This window comes from Mus caroli, unplaced genomic scaffold (genome assembly GCF_978045245.1).
Source record: "Mus caroli unplaced genomic scaffold, Mus_caroli_1 scaffold_1, whole genome shotgun sequence".
Lineage (NCBI taxonomy): Eukaryota > Metazoa > Chordata > Mammalia > Rodentia > Muridae > Mus > Mus caroli.
Window position 1 is genome coordinate 101,755,135 of NW_028227256.1, and position 27,962 is coordinate 101,783,096.

The window sequence follows — 27,962 nt, forward strand, 5'->3', positions numbered from 1 at the left end:
TTATATCCAAGGGCCTGTGGCACACACCCTGTGATACAGTCTGTGGTGGCCTGCCCATGCATGAACTCACTCCTGAGGAAGGATCCCAGCTCATCTTCTTCCTAGCTGTGGATCACCAACAATGTCCATTTGCAAAATTGAGAAATTGACCCCTGCATACCACACTCGGGTACTTTACAGAAATAAAAACTTTCCACAGAATTCTTGAAATGACAAAATGACCGTAAATGCTATAACACAGCCTGGCCTAGAATGAGCACTCCCTGACTCTACGTGTTGCTCATGCTGCCAGGGATGGCTGCTACATTGTCATGGCTGCTAATAACGCTACTGTGTCAATGCTTATTCTAATGTTTCTACCACCAGCATTAATGGCAACCTCTCCTCTTTTTTTTTTTTTTTTACTTTTTTTTTAATTAGGTATTTTCCTTGTTTACATTTCAAATGCTATCCCAAAAGCCCCCCATACCCTCCCCCCCAACCCCTACCCACCCACTCCCACTTTTTGGCCCTGGTGTTCCCCTGTACTGGGGCATATAAAGTTGGCAAGTCCAATGGGCCTCTCTTTCCAGTGATGGCCGACTAGGCCATCTTTTGATACATATGCAGCTAGAGTCAAGAGCTCCGGGGTACTGGTTAGTTCATAATGTTGTTGCACCTATAGGGTTGCAGATCCCTTTAGCTCCTTGGGTATTTTCTCTAGCTCCTCCATTGGGGGCCCTGTGATCCATCCAATAGCTGACTGTGAGCTTCCACTTATGTGTTTGCTAGGCTCTGGCGTAGTCTCACTAGAGACTAGCAAGATTGTGCTGATAGGACCCTGATATGGCAACCTCTCCTCTTAAGCTGTAAACTTCTTAAAGGAAACAAAGTCCACCAACATTTATTGAACACCTGTGGTTTTCTTGCACAAGCTTAACCATCTTGTCAGACACTGTGGTAGGAGCATCATACATGTTTTCCTAGTTCAAAGACCTAAAATAGCTTATGATCATCTCACCTATATGTGACAGACTTAAGGATATTGTGCATTACTCAAAATTATACAAATATTAAGCTGTGAATCAGACATTTTCTAGGTAGGCATTCATCCTCTGAGTAAATATATTAAATAGTAAAGTCTTATGTCTTAATCTTATGTTAGCTGTGGTAGCACTTGCCTGTAACTTCAACACTCAGGATTCTTCAGATCTACCAGCTACACTTAGGGTCCATAGAGAGACTCTATCCCAAAAGGCAACAAACTTCATTTAGATAACAGATTTATCTGTTCTCCAAATTCTTCTCCCTACAGGTAAATTGTTATGGCCCCTCCTAGTTAACTTTAACTTTCAACTTAACACAGCCTAGAGTCACCTGAGAAGGGAGTTTCAATGAGAGACTTCCCAGATCAAATTGGTCTGTGGAACTGTCTGTGGAGGACTATTGTGATAGTTCCTTGATGTAGAAAGCCCACTGTGAGCAGCATTTTTCCCTGGGTAAGTAGGCTTGAAAGTTAGCTGAGTATACACCAGCCTGCAAAATAGTCAGCAAGCAGCAACCACCATCACTTCTGCTGTGCTTCTTTGGCTGAGAAATGAGTTCCTTGGTTGGAAGTAATGCTTTGTGAAACAGTAAGACTTCTGCTAAGATTCTGCTTGAGTCCTAACTTCCCTCAAAAATGTACTATTACCATAGGGTGAAAGAAACTTGTTCCCCTACTAAGTGTCTTTTGGTCATGATATTTGTGATAGCTAGATGATGAAACTAGAGTAATCTCAAGGGCAAATGGCAGAGAAAAACACTGAGTAGGTCTGTTGCTTGCAACTTCTTTCTTTGCTTTTTTACTTTATTTCAGACTTTCTCATTATGACTATGTAGACCAGGCTGGCCCTAAACCTGTGGCAATTCCCCTCCAGCCTGCACCTCCAGAGTGCTGGGGTTACTGGCAGGCACATCACAACTGTCCTCAATTCCTTCTCAAAGAACTTTCTCAAGGAATTATGTTTTTAAATATTTTAAATGCATGTTTTAATGAACAATGACAAATGAAACACAACTATAGTAAATGTTTAATAAGATGAGACATTGGTGAGCATGTGGGACAATTCTCAGAAATCAAAAGTGATCATTCTTGTCTGACTATAGTCAGAGAAAATGCCCATGGACTGAGCTGCAGTTCCATTAGCTTGATTACAAGTGAAAAGCGAAGGGAAGGAGGGTAAAGCAGGTCAAAGCCTTCCTGACTCCTTGAGGAGTAAAGCAAAGCATTACTAGTGACTTTGTGGAAGGACCACTGGTAATCTATTTGCTGGTCTTGGAGGCACTGAAAAGGGAGAAAGGTAACCTCAACTGTGAACACTGTTTACAGTGGAGACGAAAAGCTGAGGGGATTGGACATGGACACTTGCAGAAAGATCCAACAGTGGGGATGTCTATACACATGACAGAGGGGGGAAGCTAGAAGGTCAGTGTGGTTTCACAGTGGAGCCAAATACACTTTTCAAATCCAGCTCTTAATTACATAATTCAAGCTTGCTGCTGTTTTATTTCTCTATTCCTATTGCACACATACACACACACACACACACACACACACACACACACACTGACCCACAGATCCTCATCTTCATATTCTTATGTAAAACCAGAGCCAGTCCTAAACTTCAGTTAAACTCTCCTATGCTTTCTCCCTACAACATCAACTCCATATGCAAGTGAACTTTACAATTGCATTTGCATAGATTACTTTGGCTGTAGGAAAGACAGAGAGCAGAAGCTGGAAAACAAAGAGAACTGGCAAACGTCTGAACCAACACCATGTATTATGTAACCAAAATTAGAATAAGCAAGAGTGCTGCCCACTTGCCCAGAAAAATCTCTGGGGAAATTAGGTATCCTCTTGTTTCTTGTTTTGTTCATTTTTTTTTAAATGTCACAGTCCTTCAATTCTGTATACACTATCAGTTAACCAACCATTTCCTTGAGTGGTGAATGAGACAAATATGGACACAAGAAATGTCCACACACTGGTGTAAAGATACAACCCACTTCAGAGACATGAATTTGAGAAAATGCAGTACTGTGGCACAGGTAAGACCTGTGTGGTATTAGAACGGAACTAAAACTCTGTTAGTGTTCAGCATGGAAATCCTGGATCCATTAAGAATTGAGGACCTCGCCCTCTAGAGCAAATGCACAAAACTCATATGAGCTCCCCCGAGACTGACTGAAGCAGCATGCATAGGGCCTCCCTGGGTCTGCACCAGGGTCTCTATGTATAAGTTATAGCTCTCACTGTAGTATTTTTGTAAGAGTCCTAGTATGCAAATGAGTGGGTCTCTGGTCCTTGTGCCTTCTCATGGAGCTGCTTTCCTTCTGTTGAGTTGCCTTGTCCAATTTCAGTGTGGTAGGTTTTGTTTTATCTTATTATATTTTATTTTGTTATGTTCTGTGGTTCTCTTTCAAAAGCCTGTTCTTTACTAATGAGAGACAGAAAGGGGGTAAACCAGGATGGGAGGGGTCATGGGGAGGAATTGGGAGGAGTAAAACAAGGAGATACTATAATGTAAGACATAATGAGAAAACTCTACTTTTAATAAAAGGGGGGAAAGAGATGAGGGCCTCGGAAGGATCATCAAGGGATGTGGGGTGGGTTGGTGAATTCAAAATCATGATGAAGACTGGAAGCTTTACTTACTTGAAGACTGCTGGGAGAGAGAGGTATGAGTGAGTCCTCTGAAGGTAATGAAAGCGCCTTCTGCTAAGAGCTGTCTCTTCCTTTCATGATTCAAAATTATGCCATAGACCCTGCTCCAGATGGAGACACAAGGTGTTGAAGAGATTCAGGAATATTCAAATGTGATTGCCAAAGTCACTGAAAATATTACCTTTGTGGTATTCTGCATGGGCTATTGTTTGCAAGCCATGTGTGCTCAAATATACAATCACTGTATGAACATTTTATTTATACATGTCCCTGTGACCACACATGTCATTCTCTAGAAATCCTGTAGTTTATCCTGAAGGAGCCTCACAAGAGACCTTTGATGGAAACATGGAACAACCTGAGATGCAGAGCCACATCTGACTTAATGTGGGGCACCTTATGGTATACTGTCATGTTTCATTGTGACATCTAAGATCTCCACAAAATTTCTCTTTCCTTGTTTTCTTTGAAGTGCATTTTTGAGGCTCTTGATTAAAATCAGCCTGATTGCTGAAGAAGTACAGCAATGTAAAAACACTGATACTAAATGAGAAAAAAAGAAAGAAGGAAGGAGAGAGAGAGAGGAAGGAAGGAAGGAAGGAAGGAAGGAAGGAAGGAAGGAAGGAAGGAAGGAAGGAAGGAAGGAAGGAAGGAAAATGAAGAACATGATTTATCCTAGGTATATTGGAGGAGGTTTATTGTAAATAAAAGGAAGAACATAGACAAAGACAAATGGGAAGTCTAACCTCAAAATGACCCTGAGCTTGGCTATGTGAGAAGGGAAGCAGGGAGAGGGGAGACCCAGGAGACTAGGAGAGTATGTGGCAGACAAAAATGCCAGGTAACCAAAATGGCTAGATTATAATAGGGAAGGGCAACAGGAAGAAGAACAGCCCGGCTCTTGGACTGGAGGACTTTAGGATAAGGGGTTTCATATACCAGCCATACCCTGTAACAGGCAGGGACTGGGGAATTTTGGGAGAACCTGGTGGCCAGGTCCACTTGGATACATTTTATAGAAATCTCAGCCATTTGTTCTGGGTTTGAGAGCTAACATCCCAGTCTTTTGTTGATAAAAAATGATAAAGTGTGTGTTGGGGGGAGACATAATCTTTTCTATGATTACTTCCTGCTGTCACTGGGCATCACAGTTAGGAACCAAAGAAAGCTGGAATGTTACCCAAGGCCATCCGTTTCACTCCTTGTACAGGCTCTTCTCGACTATCTGTGGCAGGTCAATTTAGAATAGTTTGTAAGGATGGAACACCTGGGGCTAGCTGCTTTGGAGCCATCTAGAATGCAAAAGTTCAGACTGTTTGGAAATTCCATCACAAGTCCCTAGGCTGGTGAGTTTGGAGTAGTTTACAGTGCTTAGTTAGGTGGCCCTTGTCATCTGGAGAGTCCCAAGATCAGGGAAGAGAAAGAGGAATCTGTCTCTCAGGAATAGACAGGTGAAAAAACTTAAGAATACTTATCTGGAGTCCATTTGACCTGTAAGATGTGGATCCAAGTCAACTCCCTGAAGTTTACTTTAATTTTTTTATAAGTTTGCAAGGAGATAAAAGTTTTAGATAGGTTAGCAGATACCACCGTCAACACAGACTTCACTACTTCACTAAAGGCATCAGAGCACAGCAGCAAAACAAGCAGCCCCACCTTCCCACAGGGAGTCTCTAACAGTCTTCTGCAGAGACCCCATTTGAAGTTTTCTAAGCAGTTCCTCCATTTTCATGAAAAGCCCAGGAAAACTGGATAATGAGAAGAGAAATCAGAGGAAGACCATAAAGGCCCAGTTCATTTCAAGGAGAAAGCAGTAACCATCCTCTGTCTACATTTTAAATATCACAACGAATTTAAGTAACAAAATAAACAATTCACTGAGAACACACTTTGAGCACAACTTTAATTTCCTCCTACTGTGTTCATTACCAAGCTGTTTGCTTTCTTTCAGGAGACTAGGGGGTTGGGAACTTTTAAAAGATTCATTTAGCACAGAAGTCAATTTCCACTAATGTAGTCTTCACATGGCATGGGTATTCTCCCCAAAGCAGACCGGTGTATAGATATTCATGTCAGCGTCTGCATTTACAGAAACAGTAATTAGCCTCAAACAAGTAATCTATTCATATCTGGAGGAAAAATATAAATGTGAGAACCATCCCATCTATAATTGCAAATGGTCAGTGAGTCTAACATGAGTGGGTTTATTTCCCTTCTTTTGTAGAAAGGAACTCTTAACTATGGTAAGAACAGTGTTACTATTGTACAGCACGGCTTTTCATTTCTGAAAATTTAGGCAGGGTTGTTGCCTGTGTGTTTCACCCTCGGGAAGCAGAAAGTTTGCTTTCCATCATTTGTCATTACCCAGGTTCCTAACACAGATTTTAGATGCATGGAAATCTTCATTGTTGAATCAGAGAGAGCCCAGGGCCTACCACCTTTCACAGAATCGCAGAGAAGTCCACATGTCCTAAACAACCCAAACCACTTTTGTGCATATAAAGTGAAAGAAGAGAAAACAAGAACTTTACACTCATTTGTAGGAAGCCCAAGTAGGCAAGAGAGGGAGAGAAAAGCTGAGGCAATTTAACTGCCTACGAAATATTCATCACAAGGTTTCTACTGGATTTTTTGACCTCTTCAGATCATACCTATAAGTAAGGACAGGAGAGCATAATTGGCAATAATGCTTGTCTATTTATGAGAGCTGGGAGACTATAATGGTCACTACTTAAAATCCCTCAACATTTCTTCAAATCTTGCTCTGTTCAGCAACTTTAGACAGTAGGAAGAGAATAGGGACTTTTAAACACATACACACACACACACACACACACACACACACACATACACACATGCACACCAACACACAGAGCAAGGTGCTCAAAAAATAAAAACAGAGAAAAATAAGAGTGCTAGAGAGAAATCTCATATGAAGCCCAGACATTACATTAGCCAAAATGTGCATGTATGCACACCTATAAAGCACACCCTGTGTTGATAACTACAATCTATAAAAGAACTTTCTCCACTGTTACAGAGGTTTCTGGTAGCTGTCCCTTCACTAAGTCTCTTCAGAAGCAAAAGCCATGAGTGCTTACTATAGAATGGGACTGAGCCAGAATCTTCTATCAAACAGTACTCAACACACATTAGAGATCTGTGGGATGATTTCATCACACACTCCTGTAGGATTTTGTTCCCAGGTATATCCATGAAACACATTTTATGTTTGTCTTTATTATTTTCACATATGCCCCTGGCAATTTATGTGATTCTCTAAATTCCAGTGGTTACTTTTGCTATTAACCTTCATTATCCCACCATATTCCCATGAGAGTCCTGTGGAGTAGACAGGAGAATTACTGTTCCCACTTAACAGATAAGGAAAGTAAATATGGGAGCCACTCACAGAGTCAACCAGCAGAACTTCAATCACAATTTTGATGACATGTGGTAGACGAGTCAGGGGTAAAGATAGAAACTGAGAACAAACTCCAGTGATATGACTTGTCGCAAACATGAAATAACCCTATATGAATGATTATGATATTTGTAAATATTTTCATGCATCTCACTGGGGAGAACGAGAGAGGATGCTAAAGGTCTTCTGGAGATTACAAGTGGAAAGCAGGGCCTGAGTTAGCATCGATGCATCTGTTCCGAGCCACTTTCCAAACAAAGGTCACTATTTAGTTGCACAGATCTGAAAATCTCAGGTGCACACATTCATTCCAAGGCACAGCAGCAGTTCTGCAACTTAGCAGTGGAAATATTAAGTGCACAGAAAACACTTCCACTTCTCTGATGAGTAGCCTGAGTGCAAGGCTATCTCATCAAAGCCAGGCATGGAAAGAAAGAAAAGGTTGATGAGGTCATAGCCAAGAAGTGAGGTCACAGGTTAAATCCGACTCCGCAGCCACAGAAGAAGTGTGACTGATGAAAAGATGTTTCCCGGGTAGACGTTAATGTTCCTTTGCCTAAATGAGTCTCTCAGGCCAGGAAAGGAAATCTGTTAGAACGACTCTTAGCTTACTCGTAGTGGCATATGACTAATAGCACTTTAAAGTCCCCTGTGAAAGATATAATGATTAACTGACCATTCACATCCTTGAAAGGTCACATTAGCAGCCCCTATCAGCACTCCACAGCCGATGCAGTAGAGTGTGAAACTTGATTCTCAAGAGTTCAGGAAATGATTAAAGTTACAAGTTGTCATCTATGGCTGCTTATAAATGAAGCCCAAGTTTCACAGAATAATCAATAACAGGGGTAGGAAAAAGATAATTGTCATTGGCAAAAGAAAAAAAGCCCATTTTTTTGTCTACTTTTTAATAATCAAAAAAAATCAGTCGAGCTAATAGAAATGTTAGTTGTTATTAGATATAAATTTTAGAAGGAAACACTACTCCAAAGAGTTCAGAAGGCTTTCTGATTATAGATATTTTGAAGAACATACTATTAATTTTTCAAAACCATCAATAAGACAATCTAGCCCTAAAGGTAAGCTATTGTTGAGACAAATTTTTAGATTTCTCTTTTTACTAGTTTCATTGTCTCTGAATCCAAATCCAAATATTTGGGACTGATACAGCAAGATATACTATCTTTTTATAATCAAAATATTATTTATTAGGAGACATTTCATAACCAGCTGACTCAATGAGCAGAAGACAAATTATTTTCTGCCATTTCTGGAAAACTTACAAGCAGCCGCAGAAAGGAATCACCTGACAGTGTTTCCCTTAACTTGACAGGACTTCAGCTTGACTTGAATGGAGATCTCCTTTGGGAAGCAATGAGTTTCCAATAACCTGCGGTGTGGCTTGTTTTATTTGGAAAATACTCAACCCCAGTGCTTGCCATTCTACTTGACTTCTGAAACTCCTGCAAGCCCATGTGGACTACGGGTAGAATGAGCAATGCAAAGAGTTGGCTTGGACTTGGCACATCCTTGTACTTCTGGGCACTGATGGACCTTACAACCACCGTTCTCTCCAGCACTCCAATGCCAGAAGTTGAATTAGAAACACTCTTCTCTGGAAGGTCACAGTCACATCAGCGAAGCAAGAGGAGCTGGGTTTGGAATCAGTTTTTTGTCCTGGAAGAGTACACTGGGACTGACCCTTTGTATGTCGGCAAGGTAAGATGTGCCCAGAAGAAAGAGAAATTCTCAGGGTCTCTGGTGTTGAGATTGGGTATTAAAGTGAATTGAATATGAATGATCATCTAACCTATGTCTGAGGTCTAAGGAAAATGTTAACTAGTTGGACATTACTGACCACCAGCTAAAATATAACACTGCTTTGTAAGATAGTGGTCAGAAAGAAGACTCTTTCTCTAAGCTTCCATTCAGTGGGAAAAAACCACAACCATGCTTTGCAGGAAAAGCCTCAGACCTTACAAAAGGTCACTCAACCCTTAATAGAAGCAGCAGCAACCTTCAACACAATTGAATGTTCGCATTCTGTGTGTGTGTGTGTGTGTGTGTGTAAGCACTTCTATAGGTTTAGCTTGAGGCCTACGTTTAATGAAAATCAACAACAAAATGATAAAACATTCTTCTCCAAATATCTTAGTATGACTGCTCTGGCGTTAGTTAGAGACAACCAATGGATATATTTATAAACTTTATATTCAAAGCCCCTTAATTTGACTATCATCAGTTCATTTTTAACCTTGGCTTTCTCTTCGTTTTGCCTTATTTGGTTGTTAATCTGAGACCATTTTATGAATGCAACAAAGGGAGAGAGAATGGGAGACAAAAAAAATTAATTAGAAAATAAATAATTCATTCTGATAACTTAAACACTTGTTTAGTGCCAAAGCTATAAGCCTGTGCTTCTTATACAAACACATGTGGTTTCATGCCCAGCTCTGTCAGGAGCTTCCAGGGAGCCCTGTGAACCCAAGTTTTAAATAGTCTCAACGAATGCTACCACTCCCTTCTTTTCTGAAGGCTTTTAATGCTTAGCGTAGTACCTGTACTGATTACTCATTGTGACCTTGGAATGCTCACTAGTAGCAACAGTAGTACAGAGTTCATTATGGGAACCCAGCAGCTCATAAGGCATACCTAATACTCCTGCAAATTAAATTCCCAGCCTATAAATTCTCCTTCATCTTCTTTATCCTTTCTGCACAATTAGTCACCAAAGATATCAATATCTCCTTTCCAGTTTCCCTCAGATTCACTTCTTCTTCTCACAGATTCTTCAGTACCATGATTTTCTGTTCCTCGAGATCAGATTAACTAAGCACGCACCACCTAAGCCTCACTGTATAATGATTCCCTTGAGGACGGTTATCTTTTGAAAGCACCTACTCCAGTATTTCAAACTTCTGAATCAACACATAATTCAAGAACATCCTCTATTTCAGACCCAACATAAGGGCCAAGACATGTCTTCTTCCAGCTTCCTCCCATCACTTGCCATGAAGGCCAGGTGTGTGCACATGCTACTGTCCTGATAAGCATATGCTATGGCTATCTCTCTAAAGAGGCATTCAAATTCCCCAGCATCTCCCCTACAAGCTATTTATGTCGTAAACATTTCTGCAGCCTAACAGAGATGTGAAGATATCCAGTTTCTTGATAGCTGCAATATAGTCCTTCAAAGTAGATATTTGTGGTTATTATAGAAATACATTTAAGAAATTAATGTTAATATTCTGTAATTATTTTATGCTCTCTTATACTTTAGGGTTGTCTTCCATCTTTTAAAAGATAGAAACAGGGGTATTGATTCCCAGTATTGTCTATATCACCTCCCAGACCCAGTACAAAAGTGGCCAAGATAATAATGTAGAATGAAAATGTCATCTAATACTGTGGTGGACTTCGCTCATCCCTTCAGTGTGTGTGCACATGAAGCAAACAATTTTAACAATCCTGTGAGGTGACTGCAACCTAAGGAGCTGGGCTTGGGGTAAGGGGTTTTGTCCACAAAGCAGGTCCTATGTGTGGTAAGTAAAGCTCCCGAGCCATCATTGCCCCACAGCCATGGGTTTTCTTTCCCATGGTTCAGAAAATAGCTGGCCAATGACTTGAAATTCAGCCATGACAGCATCCTGACAAGTGCAGTGGGATCAGAAACCTGAAGACTTTCTTCCTGGGCTTCTTGCTGACGTTGGAAGGTGTAGGCATTATGTTATTGTGCCCTGTGTAAAGATTATGCATGTATTATTCAAATGGTGATTTCTGTACTCCCATATCTGTTTGTAACCCTTACTCTAAGAATCTCCTGCCTCAACGTTGTGTAAACATTGCTCCCCAATTCTTTCCTGGTTGTTCAATAAACTATTAGCTTATTAGCCCGTTACTGAGCTTTGGAAAGAATAGAGATTCTTCCCACCCAGGGGAGGAAAAGAGAGAGAGAGGAAGTGAAGACTCATCACAGGACACCACAATCTCTTGGACACTGTGAGACATCAAGAGAAAACTCCTGGAGCAAAGAAAGCCATAAAATGCAAATATCTTAGGGATTTGGGCTGGAAGGTAGTCAGAGTAGTTTAGAGAATTAAAACAGAGTAATAGTGCTCAGTTTTTGTGCCCATAAAGCTTGATAAACAAATACAACAGTCCAGTGTCAATGATTTGGGAGCTAGCTGGGTTAAGAGGAAAACAAGAAACATTTATTAAAAAGCCACTAACAGGGAAGTATGCAAATGTGTAACAAACTTGAAAGGAAGGCATTGCTCAATAGGGCGTGCAGAACACCCAGATGCCTGGCCAGCCCCCTGCCCCAGTCACACACTGGGGTTTACCCTCCACACATAAGATACTTAGATATTCACTTGTTCATGTCCCTCTCTCTACTTTCCTTTGAAGACAATTCATCCATCTTTCACTTGCTTTATAGCAGAGACTGTCGGCTTGTCACCTAAAGCCCTGGGAGATGTCTTCTTAGAAAGCCTGCCAGAGCATTCGCTTATTTCAGGAAGATAGATGGCAATGATGATCAGCATTAACTTGCATGGCCTTGCCAAATCCACATCAGGCTTCCCAAGGATGTGGCAGTGTCAAGTTAAAGCTAGATTGTATTGATTGACACATGCAAGGAGGGTGCCAGAGAACTCTGCCTGGGCATAGACCTATTGGCATAAGTCATGAAGAGGCTAAGATTCACACGGCCACTGCCTAACCACAACTATAGGCACTTACCGACTTTCCAAAATGTCCCTGGGCACTCAGAAACATCACTGGGAAAAGATGTGAGGTCCACCTGTTTCCCAAATCCTAAATCCTGTTATTTTTAGAATATACTTTCCAGCATTCCCTCCTAGTCTGACTAAAATCATAAAGACTTGTGAGATAGAAGAGATATCCATTTATCTGTCTAGAAAATTTCTAGAGGAGCGATGTCTACCCAGAATGTACTTATATGTTGTAGCTGGAGTTCACTTAGTGTTAGCTGAAATAACTATGAGTAAAGGTAAAACATTTTCATGGCACCATCAATTTTCCAAGAGCCGTAGAAAACTTACTTATTGGACTCATGCATGTCCCTGAAACGTTACCCAGGCAATGCTCTCTTCTCAGAGACCTACAGGTCCTGCCTCATGAGGTGCCTTCCACATTTACATCCTGGAAGCCTTAACCTCTGCCCCCAACCTGATGCCCCTGCCAGAAGATCCTTGGCTACTTCTGAAAGTCACAGTAGATCTGACACCCTAGGGCCCTCCCCCCCTTCATTGAAATAACTAACTGGTAGAGGATTTGTTTTCTGCAGGATCCTGGAGACATACAACTATATTCCTCAGAAGTCAGTTGTGGTTAAGCCTCTTTTATAGTTAATATGCTTCCTGTTAATGAAAAAGCCTTCCTATTTCACTGCTGGAGCCCTTTGCCCCTCTCCTTGTGTCCTAATCTGCTTTCTGTTGCTATGATAAAACACATTGACCAAAAGAAAGCAGAGGAGAGATGGTTTATTTCATATTACGCTTCCAGGTAACAATCATTCATTGTGGGAAGACAAGCAGAAACTCAAGAAAGAGCCAAAACATTAACAATGGAGGTTCAACTATTTTTCTTAGATAACCCAGACCCACCACTACCAAGGGATAGCTGTGGACTGGGCCATCCTAGGAGAATTAGCAATCTAGAAAATGCCCCCCAGACACATGCCCACAAGTGATCTAATGGAGACAATTTTTCTACTGAGTTTCCCTCTTCTCATATGTGTCAAGGCAACAACAAAACTAACCAGGACACCTTGAAAACCTGTAGACACACTCACAAGCAACCCAAAAAGTACTGAGTCTTAAAAAGAAGATAACATGAGGTTTCTGCAAAAGCTTTAGCCTGAGCCTGTAGCATCTACTACACGATACCAAGATGATTACATAGTATTTACCTCAAAAGAATTTATTGTCTGCAAAGATTCCTTGGTATCTTCTTATATGGGGGGAAGTGAGAGAAGGAAGCTTCAACACTGATTCCACTTGACCGCAGCCAGCCTTATCAACCTCACAAAGCAGAGATGCCCTTCAGCACTGCCAGCTTTAAGCCTACTCCAAAGGCAGGCCACTCACACTTGGCCTGTGATGGCATAAATTATAAATTGTGCTTTAGTGTGTCAATCTCTGTGCCCATCATAACTTGTCATACCTTAACTGTTTAATTGCAAATCAAATGCCATAGGCCATAAAGCTCTACATGTACATACACATATGAACACTTTTTTTTCTCTCACAATTTAAGAAACTTCTAAGTGTTTTGTCTTTCTCCTTCCAGTTCTGTTCCTCTACTCAGGAGCATATTTTCAGAGGGAATACATTTTTGTTTCTTGTGCCCAGTTCCAAACTAAATGTCTTTTACTTCTATACAATAAGTTCTAAGCTTTTTTCCCATACTTTTTAAACTGCATAAATAGACTTTAGTAATAATAGTGTATATGGAATAAAGAAAAATGAGAACACCATATTCTATATAGAATGCTTTTAAGCAAAAATAAATCCAAATCTATTTGGGAGGGGTGATTTTATTCTCTAATTTCCATTTCGTAGATAACACACAGCTTGGATCCTTGGTTGGCCTGGAATAAGTTTGAAATTATCTCAAAACTAATGCCAAAATTTGAAGCCATCCCTGTCTGAGGAGGCTATGAACACTTGCAGGTGTCCCTTAAGCACCAAAGTTCACAAGATTAAGTCAATAGGCAGTGTCCCTACACTTTAACCCTCAGTGGAGCAGGGCCAGGGCCCTTCCAATTCTGCAGGGACTTTGACCATTAAGCTGTGCATAACAACAAGGCCCTTAGCTTAGTTTTACTCCTGGAGGCTTGAAGAGAGCAGATAAGCGATGAGTATATTAATATCCTTTCTCTCTGCAGGTATGTCACATATCATCACCATAATTGGCCCCATTTATAGCTATCCTACTACAGGAAAGAAACAGTCCTCTGTACTTTACATATGTTAGTCTTTAATGATCCCAGAAACCCTTGGAAATAAGAATTAATGCTGCTCTCCATTTATAATAAAAGAAAATTAAGGGTTTAGGCAGTATATTTACTCATGTCAAAGACACTCAGCTGAAAACGGACACAGACCATATTCAGGTCAGATATGTTAGACTTGCAGCATTAAGCCTAACACTTGTCTGTCTATTGACTTAATCTTGGGAACCATAGTGTTTAAGAATGCTAGTGCTGAAAACAGACAACAACAAAGTTAGAAGTACTAGTTAAACTTAATGTTTGTGCTGATTCTTTAGAAATATACCTAAATGAGAACCCAAACTCCAACCTTCTTGCTGCCCATTTGCATTACATGCAATTATCAAGTCAGATATGTTTCTAGGCTAAGGTAAAATTGTGCTCCCAGATGGTTCTGGAGAACTCTTACAAAAGAATATGGGAAGATGGGGCTAGAGAGATCGCCCAGTGGGTAAGAAGAGCAGCTCCTCCTCCAGAGAACATTGGAATCATCCCTGGCACACACATGGGAGCACACAACCCTCTGTAACTCCAGGTCCAGAGATTTGATGCTCTCTTCTAGCTTTTGCAGGCATCAGGCACAAAAATGGTACAGAGAAATATACACAAGCAAAACACCCATACACATAAAATAAAATAAAATTATGTTTAAAAAAATAGTCTTAGAAAAATACAGTGGGATGAATAGAAAAGCACGTCCCTAACTCAACCATCCATCCACACATGGACTTTAGTGAATCAGTTAAATCCAAGAATGAGTCCTACCAAGGCAGACATGCACATAATCAGTATTAAAGTTCACTTCACACCTGGAACATAAGCAAAAACAGTCCAACATAGGAAACTAGGAAGTCGATGATCTCACGCATGAGATTGTTGTTTGTTTTGTTTTTCAAGAGAGGGCTTCTCTGTGTAGTCCTGGCTTCCCTAAAACTTACTCTGAAGACCAGGTTGGCCTAAAACTCAGAGACCTGACTGACTCTGCCCCCGTAAACACTGGGATTAAAGGCATATGCCACCACTTATTTTTAACCTTAAGATATTTAAACTTATCTGTTGACTTTTCTTTTTCTTGAACAAAAAAAAAACAAAAACAAAAAACAAACAAACAAACAAACAAACAAACAAAAAAAAAACCTTTCTCAATAAATTTACACCTGTTTCTACAGATGTCTTTTAGGTTTCTCAAGGACAATAATTTTAAAATATTAAGATCTGTGTATGAATACCATAAGAATATGACATAGGAATACTTCACATATTATCTTTTATTCATTGGTTCTTTACAGACAGACTTCCTAAACACTGAAGGGGAAAGAACATTCTTATGTAAAGGGAGATCTTAAGTCTGTTCCAAAGTAAAAATCAACTTATTTCCAGTATCTGTGCATATCAATAATGACATTTCAGTGCTTTTGTACCCAGCTTCATTCAGACATGGACAGGGGAGATGGATCCATCAAATACATCCTTTCAGGAGAAGGAGCAGGCATCGTGTTTACCATTGATGACACCACTGGAGACATCCATGCCATTCAGAGGCTCGACCGAGAGGAAAGAGCCCAATATACTCTAAGGGCTCAAGCCCTAGACAGGAGAACAGGCCGGCCAATGGAACCAGAATCAGAATTCATTATCAAAATCCAAGATATCAATGACAACGAACCCAAGTTCCTAGATGGACCTTACATCGCCACTGTGCCAGAAATGTCACCAGTAGGTAAGATGGTGATGAGCTCATTTTTACAAATAGTAGGTGCATTGTAGGAGATGCTACTTTGTACACATAGAGGAGAAAAGGTGCAGAAATCATAAAAATGAAACTAAAATGACTACCAACTCCTGCAATAGGTAGCTTCCTGAAGCTATGGAGATATCAGAAGCAGCCACATTAAGTAATAATTTTCCAATGCCTTCTAGTTCTGAGTTCTTAAGTTTCAAAGATATGAATGTTCAATGGCTGATAGATTATATTGTATTAGATGAGATGAGATTAGATTAGATTAGATTAGATTGTGAAGGTAAATATTGGTATTACCAATAAACAAGGACCACATAGGCAATGTTACTTTTACTGGCTACTAAGAATTTAACACAGCTGGGCGTGGTGGCACATGCCTTTTATCCCAGCACTTACGAGGCAGAGGCAGGTGAATTTCTGAGTTTGAGGCTAGCCTGGTCTACAAAGTGAGTTCCAGGACATCCAGGGCTATACAGAGAAACCCTGTCTCGAAAAATAAAATAAAATAAAATAAAAGAAAAGAAAAGAAAAGAAAAGAAAAGAAAAGAAAAGAAAAGAAAAGAAAAGAAAGAAAGAATGTAACACATATGACTATCATCCCTATTGAGTAACAAAATGGGAGTCACGGAATTGTGATCAAGAAAGGGGACTCCCCCAGAGAAGCAAGCAACATCTGTAAAATGTTTTAAGGTTGACCATGCAAGTACTATACCAGCTCTTTTAAACTGGGCTTCATTAGGTTTCTCCCACTTCTCTCCCTCAGGTACATCTGTTATCCAAGTGACAGCCACAGATGCTGATGACCCAACCTATGGCAACAGTGCCCGGGTAGTGTACAGCATTCTCCAGGGCCAGCCATATTTTTCTGTGGACTCCAAAACAGGTATATAGTACAAGAGTCAAGTCAGAGGTGTGTGCTTATTCAATAATTCCTGTGTTTCCTACTTAAAACAGACCCAACTCTTCCTATCAAGGACTCTCCAAGGAGCATATTGGACAAAGAAGATAGTCATAATCTTTAAGATTAGGAGCACACACTGTGATTGCCAGGAAGTGAGACAGTGTGAATGGATTGTTGAGAGACACCCAAGCCCTGTCAACAGAGAAAGTCTCCTTACTACCTTTCAAAACTCCCAAGGCTATATTTATTTACAAAGGTTTAAGGTCTTCTATAACTTCAGAAAGCCCAAAGAAGATCAACACATTCTCCAGGGCTTACTCTACTGCTAGAATTACAGACTCTGAAACCAGAAAGAGCCTTCTGGGCAATTATGCAGTCCAGAATCACTAGGATTCACTAGATGTGAAAACTGGGAAGTTAGGTGCTAGCCAAGCTCCTGTGGTTATCAATATACCCCTAATGTTATCTCTGCTGAGCCAATGGCTACTAAGCAGAAACCAAGGCTGTGCAGGCAGGTTTCAATAGGAGTGGGAATAGCACATGAATATGGCCCCTAAAATGGCAGAACCTGGTGACCTTCTAACAAGGGAAGATGGCAAAGAGGCTGATAAAAAGCATCGCAGAAAAGGAGACACCAAGGAACCTGGGGGCTTCACCTGTTTCAAAAATTTTTACTTCAGGATTCATGCTTTAATACACCAAGAAAGTCCACTTTAGTTTCTCTCTTGGGCAGAAGAATTACTGTATCATAGCCGTCTTACACTTGTGCCAGGATTTCTCCTTTTTCAAGAACTTTTGTAAACATTACCATTTAACCTCACAAGTAAAATATTTAGGAAGTACCATTACCCCAACTTTACACAGGAAAAACAGACCTAGGAGAAGGACCTTGAGTAAAAAAAAAATCACAGAGGTAAAGTCACTGGTGAACAATCAAAGCCACTTCTTTATTCTAAAGAGAAAAGAACTACATCTCTAGTATAAGTAACCTGCTTTTCCCTAGAAGTCATCAAGATAGCCATGTACACAGAAAATGCTACCATAAAGGTAGAAAGTGAGTGAGAGGGTGTAAATTAGTGGAAGGAAAGGGAAAAGATGGCAGTTAGGGGCATCTATAAAACAGAAACTTCAATAATTCTACTAAAGGGTGAAGAGAGGGGAGGAGGATGAAGAAATGCCTGAGGGAAGAAAATTACAGACAGGATCAGGGTCATGTGTCCTCTATATCCTCAGAAGTATTTTACATTATTCTGACAGTTCCCAGGAGGAGCATCTACAGTGTTGAGGTCAAAAATACATGAAAATATTGTCATTGCTTTGGCCAAGAGGCATTTACAAGAAGAAAATGTTGCACATACCATTTTAGAATGGTCTCAGTGACTATGGCACATAGATCATAGGAAGAAACTCAGCCAAGGTGTCGTTCCCACACACTTGCCTTTCCAGGCAAAAGGTCAGTTTAACCACAAGTTATATCCTAAACCTGTAACAATAATCATGTAATAATCATGTTCTCCTTTTTCAAGAACTTTTGTAAACATTACCATTTAACCTCACAAGTAAAATATTTACTTCCCCTCCGCTGTATGAAAGACAGCATTTCTAAGCTGCAGGAGTAAAAGGAGAAAAAAACCTCTCCACATCCCTGGCAGGATCAGAAGCCTACACTTCTGTGCATCTGCTTTAGATACCTCTTCTTTTATTATTTTCAATTTATTTCTTTATTTACTTTATATCACAAAAGCAGTTTCCCATCCCTCCTCTCCTTCCAGTCCTTCTGCACTATCTCTCTTCCTCTCCTCTCCTCTCCTCTCCTCTCCTCTCCTCTCCTCTCCTCTCCTCTCCTCTCCTCTCCTCTCCTCTCCTCTCCTCTCCTCTCCTCTCCTCTCCTCTCCTCTCCTCTCCTCTCCTCCAACGACTCCATTCCTCTTCAGAATAGGAGAGCCATATCAACTCCCTGGCATATTAAGTTGTGGTAGGACTAGGCACATCTTCTCCTATGGAGACTAGATGAGGCAGCCCAGTAGGAGAAAAGGATGCCACAGGCAAGCATCAGAATTAGAGACAGCCATTTTTCCCAGTGTTAGGAATCCCACTTGAAGAGCAAGCTATGCAACTCTCACATATGTGCACCTCTGCAGTCCATGCAGATATTCTGGTTGGCAGCTCAGTCTCTCTGAGCTCCTATGGGCCCAGGATAGTTGATTCTGTCGGTTTTCTTGTGCTATCCTTGAACCCTCTGGCTGCTACAACTGCCCCTCCCCATCTCCCACAGGATTTCCAAGCTCCATTTAAGGTTTAACTATGGTAGTCCTAATTTCTTAAATGATACCCTGTCACCACACCTATGCTTTGCTTCTGCTCTGAACTGCCTGGAGAAGTTCATTTCTTATGCATGGTAATATATATATATATATATATATATATATATATATATATATATATATATCACACCCTGAGCCTCTAGTACCCCTCCCTGCTCAAGGAACTCAGTAAAGCAGAGAAGTAAGCAGAAGAAAACAAAACTGTGGCTATAACACAGGACATCCCTACCTGCAGGCAGTGGGGAGGCACAGGATTCATATTCAGAGTCAGTATCTAAAGTCTTTGACACTACAAGAGCTCTAGGGCTGAAGGCAAAAAGAGCTGAAGGAGAATTACCTAAAATCACAGACTTGTAGACACAAGAAGGTTTGTTTTCTGGACTCAAAGCCCAGGTTTTCTTTGGTAAAGACAGTGCAGTCTATAATTGTCACAGACTGCAATTCCTGGAGTCTGTAAGAAAACCACTGCTGCCACCTCCTGTTCTGCCTCAGTAACATTGCCAAGGACTCCAGCCTCTGGGCCCTTCCTGCTGGGTGTCTTATTTCTTTGTCCTTTGTTTCATACGGTGCTTTTCTGAAGCTGGGAATTTAACCTCCAGTTTAATAAAAACTGGTGATGTGCATCTCAGTTAGGCATTTACAGCACCCAAGGAAGACATATACAAACAAGTCCTCAGAAAACTAGCTTTGTGCTTTTACTGTTTAAAACCATTTCTGTCCTGCAGGTGTAATCAGAACAGCGCTTATGAACATGGACAGAGAAGCCAAGGAATACTATGAAGTGATTATCCAAGCCAAAGATATGGGAGGGCAACTTGGAGGATTGGCTGGGACCACAACAGTCAACATCACTCTCTCAGATGTCAATGATAACCCACCCCGATTTCCACAGAGTAAGTACCAACCAGAGTGTACCTCTCAGCCAGAGGGACCCAGGCTTTACTGACGTTCAGGTGTAAGGTCAGTTTGTTAAAAATCATTAAGTATACATTCCTTTGTTACACACCTCCCTTCTGGCCTTCAGCTTCCCATGGCACTTAGAAGGTTGTTTGTTTGTTTGTTTGTTTACTTGCTTGCTTGCTTTAACCTAATGGCCACATTCACACACCAGCACAAAGTTAAATATTAAGATTCAGGTTTATCAAGTAGGATTAACATATTATGGGCCACAAATAATTACCATGAGTAAGCTTTGTTTTTAAGCACTAACTCTCTGTTTGTTAAGAGCTCATCCTTAAGGTGATTTATCCATGGGAATTAGTTCAAAAAGCATTTCCTGAAACAGCCAGAACTGTAACTGAACACACCACCATCTGACCACATTAACCAAGCAATATGCAAGTAGGGGCCAAATAGTAGATGATCTAAAGATAATTATGGCCTGTCACTCAAAGCCTAAAATCTAGCCAGGAGTACACACTCTACTCATCAAGGAAAAGCAGTACAGAGTGTTTGGTGTGCTACTAAGAGGTTCACATTGACTAAACCTACAGCTTGGAAAAAATTAAAGTATCATGAACAGTTTGTAGAAATGCACATGAGTTGCCTTCTTGTTCTCTACAAATGCCCATGAATAAAGGCTTCACAGGGTAATGAGACTTAAACAAAAGATTGAAGAATAGAAAAGATTTACACCAGCTTAGAAGGAGACATGACAGGATGAAGAAGCCACATTCATTAAAGCACTATCAATTTGAGACACCATTTAAAGTAATATAGAGCCCTGTGCAAAACCAACAAAATCTTTTCTGTATCAGAGGTCATCTGAGTAGAACATTAAATGCAAGAAGTATATATGCATAGATTATAGATAAATAGATATATAATTATGGAGATATAGAGATGATATAGAGATATAGAGGAGAGAAAGGAGGAGAACAGAAGCAGAAGCAGAGGAGGAGGAGGAGGACTCCTGACTATTTTTTTAAATTTATTAGGTATTTTCTTCATTTACATGTCCAATGCTATCCCAAAAGTCCCCCATACCCTCATCCCCAGACTATTAATCTCCTGGATAGGAGAACCATGGCTGAGAGTGGAGGGAGTCAAAGATGACAACATTTTTTAATCTGAGTGGCAAAAAGGAAAACTGCTGACAGAGCAGAGGATGCATAAAGGAACTAGTAGCAGGCAGGGGCATGACAAACTCAGATTTGAATAGTAAGTGAAAACGAAACAATCAGATTGGATGTCCTTAAGGAAGGTGGACACACACGAGCAAGACATTAGAACAAAGCTCAGGAATGGAGGTATGACTTAGGAAAATGAATGCCTAATGGGAGGAAACTGGAGATGTCAAAATGGCAGACCCAGTTCCAGGTTGAACACTTATCCAGGAACAGGGAATACACTGGTCTCCATACACTGAGGGCCACTCGACAGACATGGGACTTCAGCACCCAGTCTACAACATGAAGGGAAATTAGAGCATTTGAGATTTGACAGGATAAGTATGTTCTTTGTCATCACATGCTTCCTGGGGAACACATGACATTTAGAAAAATATTCCCATTCATACAGAATAGTAAAGATGAGGAAGCAAGGTGCTTCTCACTACTCTGAAGGAAGAATGATCACACTGAGAGTTCCATCTTGTCTCTTTACCTGTCTTATTCTTTAGGTTCAGAATAAAGATATTTTGACACTCTGGACTGAAAATATAAACTATAAAATTTAAGCTTTAACTTAAGTTTTAAACCATCACCAATGTTCTGTGTGGAATGCCTGATAAAAAAAACGATAACAGGCATGGTTTTTGCAGCAGATTACCAAGAATGCATGCCCCTGCTTTTCTTCACAGAACATTATCAGATGAGTGTGCTAGAATCTGCTCCAATTAGCTCTACTGTGGGCAGAGTGTTTGCCAAGGACCTGGATGAAGGAATCAATGCAGAGATGAAGTATACCATTGTGGATGGAGATGGTGCAGATGCTTTTGATATCAATACAGACCAAAACTTCCAAGTTGGCATCATAACTGTGAAGAAGGTAATCCAGTTTCTTTTTTCAAATCCTTTAAGGGCACTTTGTGTGTAAAATTATAGTGAAAGGTGGTTGTATATTAGGACATATCTTATTTCAAGTCCACTGATAAAATCTCTTCCCTAGACCAATGAGATGTCTCAGCAGATAAAACTACTTTCAGCAGAAACATGACAACCTAGGATCAACATTGCTAGGAGAAAATCAGCTCCCAAAAGCTTCCTCCCCACCTCCAATTTGCAACATGGAATAGGCACACCCAAATTCAGACACATTGTACCTACATGGGCATGCATGCGCACACACACAAACATATATTTAAAAATAATTCTTTATAATTATGTTTTAAAACACCTCTAAATGCTTGGGCTTACATGCAAAAAATGTTGGCTGTGACATTATTTTATAAAAAGGTTTATTAAAAAATATATTATAAATGAGCCACTTCGATTTAGCCACTTAAAACTGTAATAGCTTGATGCTCTAATGTTGTTAATGACTCAATCAATCCTTGAATTCCACATCTTTACATCAGTTTCCCATACATAGAAAAGCAAGCCATAATATTATTGCGAATAAATAAATAACACATAGAACTTTTTAATCGCTTATTGAAGACCCTTAAATGCAAATAAAAAGTGAAAGAGTGCAAACATAAAACTCCTTTGTTCCATCATAAGGTTCCATGTTCCCTAAAGCACATATGGAGAAATTCAGTGAATGAAAGGTAAATTTTCCCTGTTTTAATGTGTGTGTGTGTGTGTGTGTGTGTGTTTGTGTGTGCATATGTTTGTACATTTGTCAGATGCATGTGGAGGACAGAGGCAGACACACATGCCTTAGGAATCACCCTCGTTGTCTCCATAGCACAGACATTGTAGACATGTACTGGTGCCTGGCTTTTACACATGTGCTTGGGATCCAACTCAGGTCCTCATGCTTGTGTGATGAGTACTTTAGTGACTAAGCCAACTCCTAACCCTGGTTAACCGTTTTAAAGGACAGAATTTATGACCTAAGGAGGTGGATCAGTGGATAAAGCATGAAGAACAGAGTTCCCCAGATTGCTCACTTGAAAAGTGAGCAATTCTAACCACCTGTCTGACCTCAAGCTGTATTACAGAGCATTAGTGATAAAAACTGCCTGGTATTGGTAACAGAGACAGGCAAGTAGATCAATGGAATAGAACTGAAGATCCAAAAATGAACCCATACACCTATGCTCACTTGATCTTTGACAAACCTAAAACCATCGAGTGGAAAAAAAAAAAAGTGTTTTCAACAAATGGTGCTGGCTCAACTGTAGGTCAGCATGTAGAAGAATGCAAATTGATCCATTCTTATCTCCTTGTACAAAGCTGGAGTCCAAGTGGATCCAGGATCTCCACATAAAACCAGATACACTGAAACTAATAGAAGAAAAAGTGGGGAAGAGCCTCGAACACATGGGCACAGGGGAAATTTTCCTAAATAGAACTCGAATGGCTTACATTCTAAGATCAAGAATTGACAAATGGGACCTCATAAAAATCGCAAAGCTTCTGTGAGGCAAAGGACACTGAAACAATCCTGAGATTCTACCTCACACCAGTCAGAATGGCTAAGATAAAAAACTCAGGTGACAGCAGATGCTGGTGAAGATGTGGAGAAAGAGGAACACTCCTCCACTGTTGGTGAGATTGCAAGCTGGCACAACCACTCTGGTAATCAGTTTGGCAGTTCCTCAGAAAATTGGACATAGTACTACCTGAGGACCCAGCTATACCACTCCTAGGCATATACCCAGAAGATGCTCCAACATATAATAAGGACACATGCTCCACTATGTTCATAGCAGCCTTATTTATAATAGCCAGGAGCTGGAAAGAACCCAGATGTCCTTCAACAGAGAAGTAGATACAGAAAATGTGGTACATTTAAACAACAGAGTACTACTCAGCTATTAAAAACAATGACTTCATGAAATTCTTAGGCAAATGGATGGAACTAAAAAATATCCTAAGTGAAGTAACTTAATCATAAAAGGACACACATGCTATGCACTCACTGATAAGTGTATGTTAGCCCAAAAATTTGGAATACCCAAAATACAATTCACAGACTACATGAAGCTCAAGAAGAAGGTAGACCAAAGACTTCAGTCCTTCTAAGAAGGGGGAACAAAATAACCACAGGAGGAGACACAAAGACAAAGTGTAGAGCAGAGAATGAAGGGAAGGCCATCCAGAGACTGCCCCACTTGGGGATCCCTCCCATATACAGTCACCAAACCCAGACACTATTGTGGATGCCAAGTGCTTGCTGACAGGAGCCTGATATAGCTGTCTCCTGAAAGGCTGTACCAGAGACTGACAAATACAGAGGCAGATGCTCACAGCCAACCATTGGACTGAGCACGGGGTTCCCAATGGAGGAGTTAGAGAAGGGACGGAAGGAGCTGAAGTGGTTTGCAACCCCATAGGAGGAACAACAATATCAACCAACCAGATCCCCCAGAGCTCCCAGGGACTAAACCACCAACCAAAGAGTACACATATGTAGCAGAGGACAGCCTTGTCAGATATCAGTGGGAGGAGAGGCCCTTTGTTCTGTGAAGGCTCGATGCCCCAGTGTAGGAGTATTCAAAGGCAGGGAAGAGGGAGTAGGTGGGTGGGTTGGTGAACACCCTCATAGAAGTAGGGAAAGGGGGGATCGGATAGAGGGGTTTTAGAGAGAAAACCAGGTAAGGGGATAACATTTGAAATGTAAATAAAGAAAATATCTAATAATTAAAAAAAAAACAGCATGAGATTTAAAAACATAATATATATATATAACCCTACAGGGTGCTACGGATCCAGGTTCAGTGAGAGACCTTACATCAATAAATATAGAAGAGAACAAACAAAGACACAAGTTGTGAAATTTGGGCCCACACATATATATACATGTAAACACATATGCAAACACACACAAAACACACACACACAAATAAATTGAATCTAATAATTTATAAATGAATTTTTCATTTAAAACCTTAACTTATAAAACATTGATTTGCCTCAAACTCACCCTGCCGTCTGCAGGGAACCTTGCTCAGACCTGGTGCCATGGTAAGACTCCTCAGTCCACCACACTACCTGCCATGGGATCCTTCCCAAGCAGTCGTGTACCTCTCAAGAGCCATGCTCTTCCCAAGGGCCACTGGTGATTCTATCCTGCCACCTCTCCAGAGACTTCCAGAGCAGACACAATTATTTCATCTGTGCTAACCCGACCCTGCTGCAGTCTACTCAGAGACCTCATCCAAGCTGCCACATAGATGACCTTGCCCTCACACTGCCATCCACCCTCCTAGAACATTACCCAATCAGCTCATTGCATGGCTGATAGGAGGACCCCAGCAACCCTGGGTAATCAGTAAACTGTTAACACCCTTTTCCTTTTCTTTCACAAATCAATAGGTTTCCAAATGACTGAACCTCAGAAACTTCCTACCTGGTCCAAAGCCAGCAAAGTTAAGATCACAGCAGCAAAAGATACAGCACAGAAAAGAAACAGATTTATGCTAAATTTCTCAAACCAGAAATCCTCAGAGAAAGTAAACAATGACGCTGAACTACTACAAAATGCTTAGATTGACTTATAAATCCTCAAACACATTTACATAGTTAAAATATTACAATTCATTATTTTTGAAAGTTAATAATATAAAAACTTTATATGTGATAAAATAATAACAATTATTACATGGGGAAAAATTAAAAGTATCTTTAACTAACCAATAACACACCACTAACCATCACTAGATAATGCCCATTGTTTGGAATAAATAGTTTCTTGAATGCAAAAGTAGTCCATTAAAAAATTAGCCAATTATAAAATGGAGCTTTTCGAAAGGCTGGTTGGTTAATTTCATTTGAAAAAAAATGTTCTAAATAATAAAACAATACTGACTTATATTAAATTATTATTATATAAGTTAAATATCATCACAGGCATTCATTGTTAAAAACATTTATTAGTATTACAATTTGACTAAACTAAAACTGTCTATTCTGGCCTCCCTTATCTGAAAAAAATTGACATTGCAAGCCAGAACCTTGACTCTCAATGTCACTATCCAAATTGTATACACGTTCAATAAAAACATACATCAATTTTTCTTAGACTGTTTTTATTCCTTTCTGAACATATGAGCTGCCAGAAATATAATTAAGAACAAGGCCAATATGTTGGGTAGATGGACTAGTCACATATAATAAATATTTTAAAGGCTACTGACTGCTCAGTCCATATGTCTGGAACAACTCCCAGGCCCATCATCTTCCTTTGTCATTAATAATGTCAAATAACATTGAAACAAAAGTTTTGCTTTTGATTTATTTCTCTTAGGTCTATTATTTGTCTAAAAAGCACAGACTTTTCAAAAAGAGAAATAAAGTTGATTTGAAAGAATCGGGTCTTCATACAGCCACAGTGATTGCTACACAGGACTGTGTGTCATTTTAGCTTTTAAGTAATGGGATGATTGATTTTCAGTCTCTTAAATGCTTGAAATATGTAATTTTCAGAGTGTACTTTGTTCTGTAGTAGCATGATAGTGTGCCATTTTCTCGTCTTCAACTTAGCTTCCATCTGCCAGTGGAAAATAAGTAATTGTAGTCAGTCCATTCTCCTCTGAGGCAGGTCACAAAACACAACAATTCTATTCTTTTCTATTCTAATAGGTCATGATTTACAATTCTCGTCATAACTTTATATACCACTTAAAAATTTCCAACTTTCCGTTATCTATTGCCTTGTTAGTAATTATTTGAAGAGCTCTCTTAGAGGCATGGTTGGACATGTTTACCTCACCTGTATCAGATTCACTCCCTGCTACTGTTTCCATACCCTTCTGCAGAAGCCATTTTAGATAGCAATAAATTCCAGTACATGTAGGAGCAATATCAAGTCCAGTACTAGTGTTGACTGGATGCGACTTGCAGGGACACTAACAACTGGAGCTCAACACTTGCTAAATACACAGTGATTGTAATGTAGCTTCAGTTAAAAGCAGCTGTATTCCCACAGTATAAGATACAAAAGAACCTAGATGCCACACATCCCCAAATCCTAGTACGCCATCACATTAATGTTAAGACATCAAATTTTGTGACACACTATTTAATTAAATAATACTTTTTTAAAAACTACATATTGAGTGTTTGGTCTTGCTCCACACTGGGGAATGAAAACCCAATGGAGTCCTTGCTTTTGACCTTGAATCTGAAGAAGGAAAATACACAGACGTTTTATAATAAAAATTTACCCTCGCTACATGGGTGCAGTGAACAGAACATGGGTCCTCTAAGAGAACAGCAATCACTCTTAACCATTGAACCATCTCTCTACTCTCCCAATTTTATATTTTATAATATGGAATCATAATAGACAAAACTGATTTCTTGTGCATGAGTCCTGGTCAAAGAATTTGTAAGTTTGGATCAGCATCTTAGCTGGCACTATGAATCCCTGGGAACCTAGTCCTGTCTTCTGAGCTTTCTGAATCTTTAAAGTTTCATGCTGAACAGAATTTTAAAGTGAAGTTTAAAAGGGACCATCTATATACACTACAGAAACAAAGGATGATATGGCATAGTGTGTCAAGAATCTTAGTGAGGCACTTAACATATTTCCTTGGAGTCAGTGTTGCTTTGAAAATCAAGAAGAAAACAAGTCTATTACATGTTTTAACCCAGAATACAAAGTGATGGGTCTCCCTATAATTTTTGTACATTGCATATCATTATACTTGCACATATTCACTCCCCTCCTTCCTTCTCCATTTCTCCTCCACTATCCCTAGTCCCATTCCTCGCCCAAAATGGTTTCTCTTGAAAGAAATTTAAGAGGAAAACAAAGC

General features: G+C 40.0%; 1 protein-coding gene across 1 annotated transcript in view; it reads left to right on the forward strand.

Moving 5' to 3' along the window:
- Nucleotides 1-27,962, forward strand: part of Cdh20 (cadherin 20) — a 236,580-nt gene that overhangs the window by 166,735 nt on the left and 41,883 nt on the right. The window contains exons 2-6 of the mRNA XM_021158575.3: nucleotides 8,446-8,831; nucleotides 15,553-15,847; nucleotides 16,632-16,751; nucleotides 19,819-19,986; nucleotides 21,894-22,081. Of these exons, the coding sequence (XP_021014234.1) occupies nucleotides 8,586-8,831; nucleotides 15,553-15,847; nucleotides 16,632-16,751; nucleotides 19,819-19,986; nucleotides 21,894-22,081 (1,017 nt within the window). The 5' untranslated portion in view covers nucleotides 8,446-8,585. The remainder of the gene's footprint in view (nucleotides 1-8,445; nucleotides 8,832-15,552; nucleotides 15,848-16,631; nucleotides 16,752-19,818; nucleotides 19,987-21,893; nucleotides 22,082-27,962) is intronic.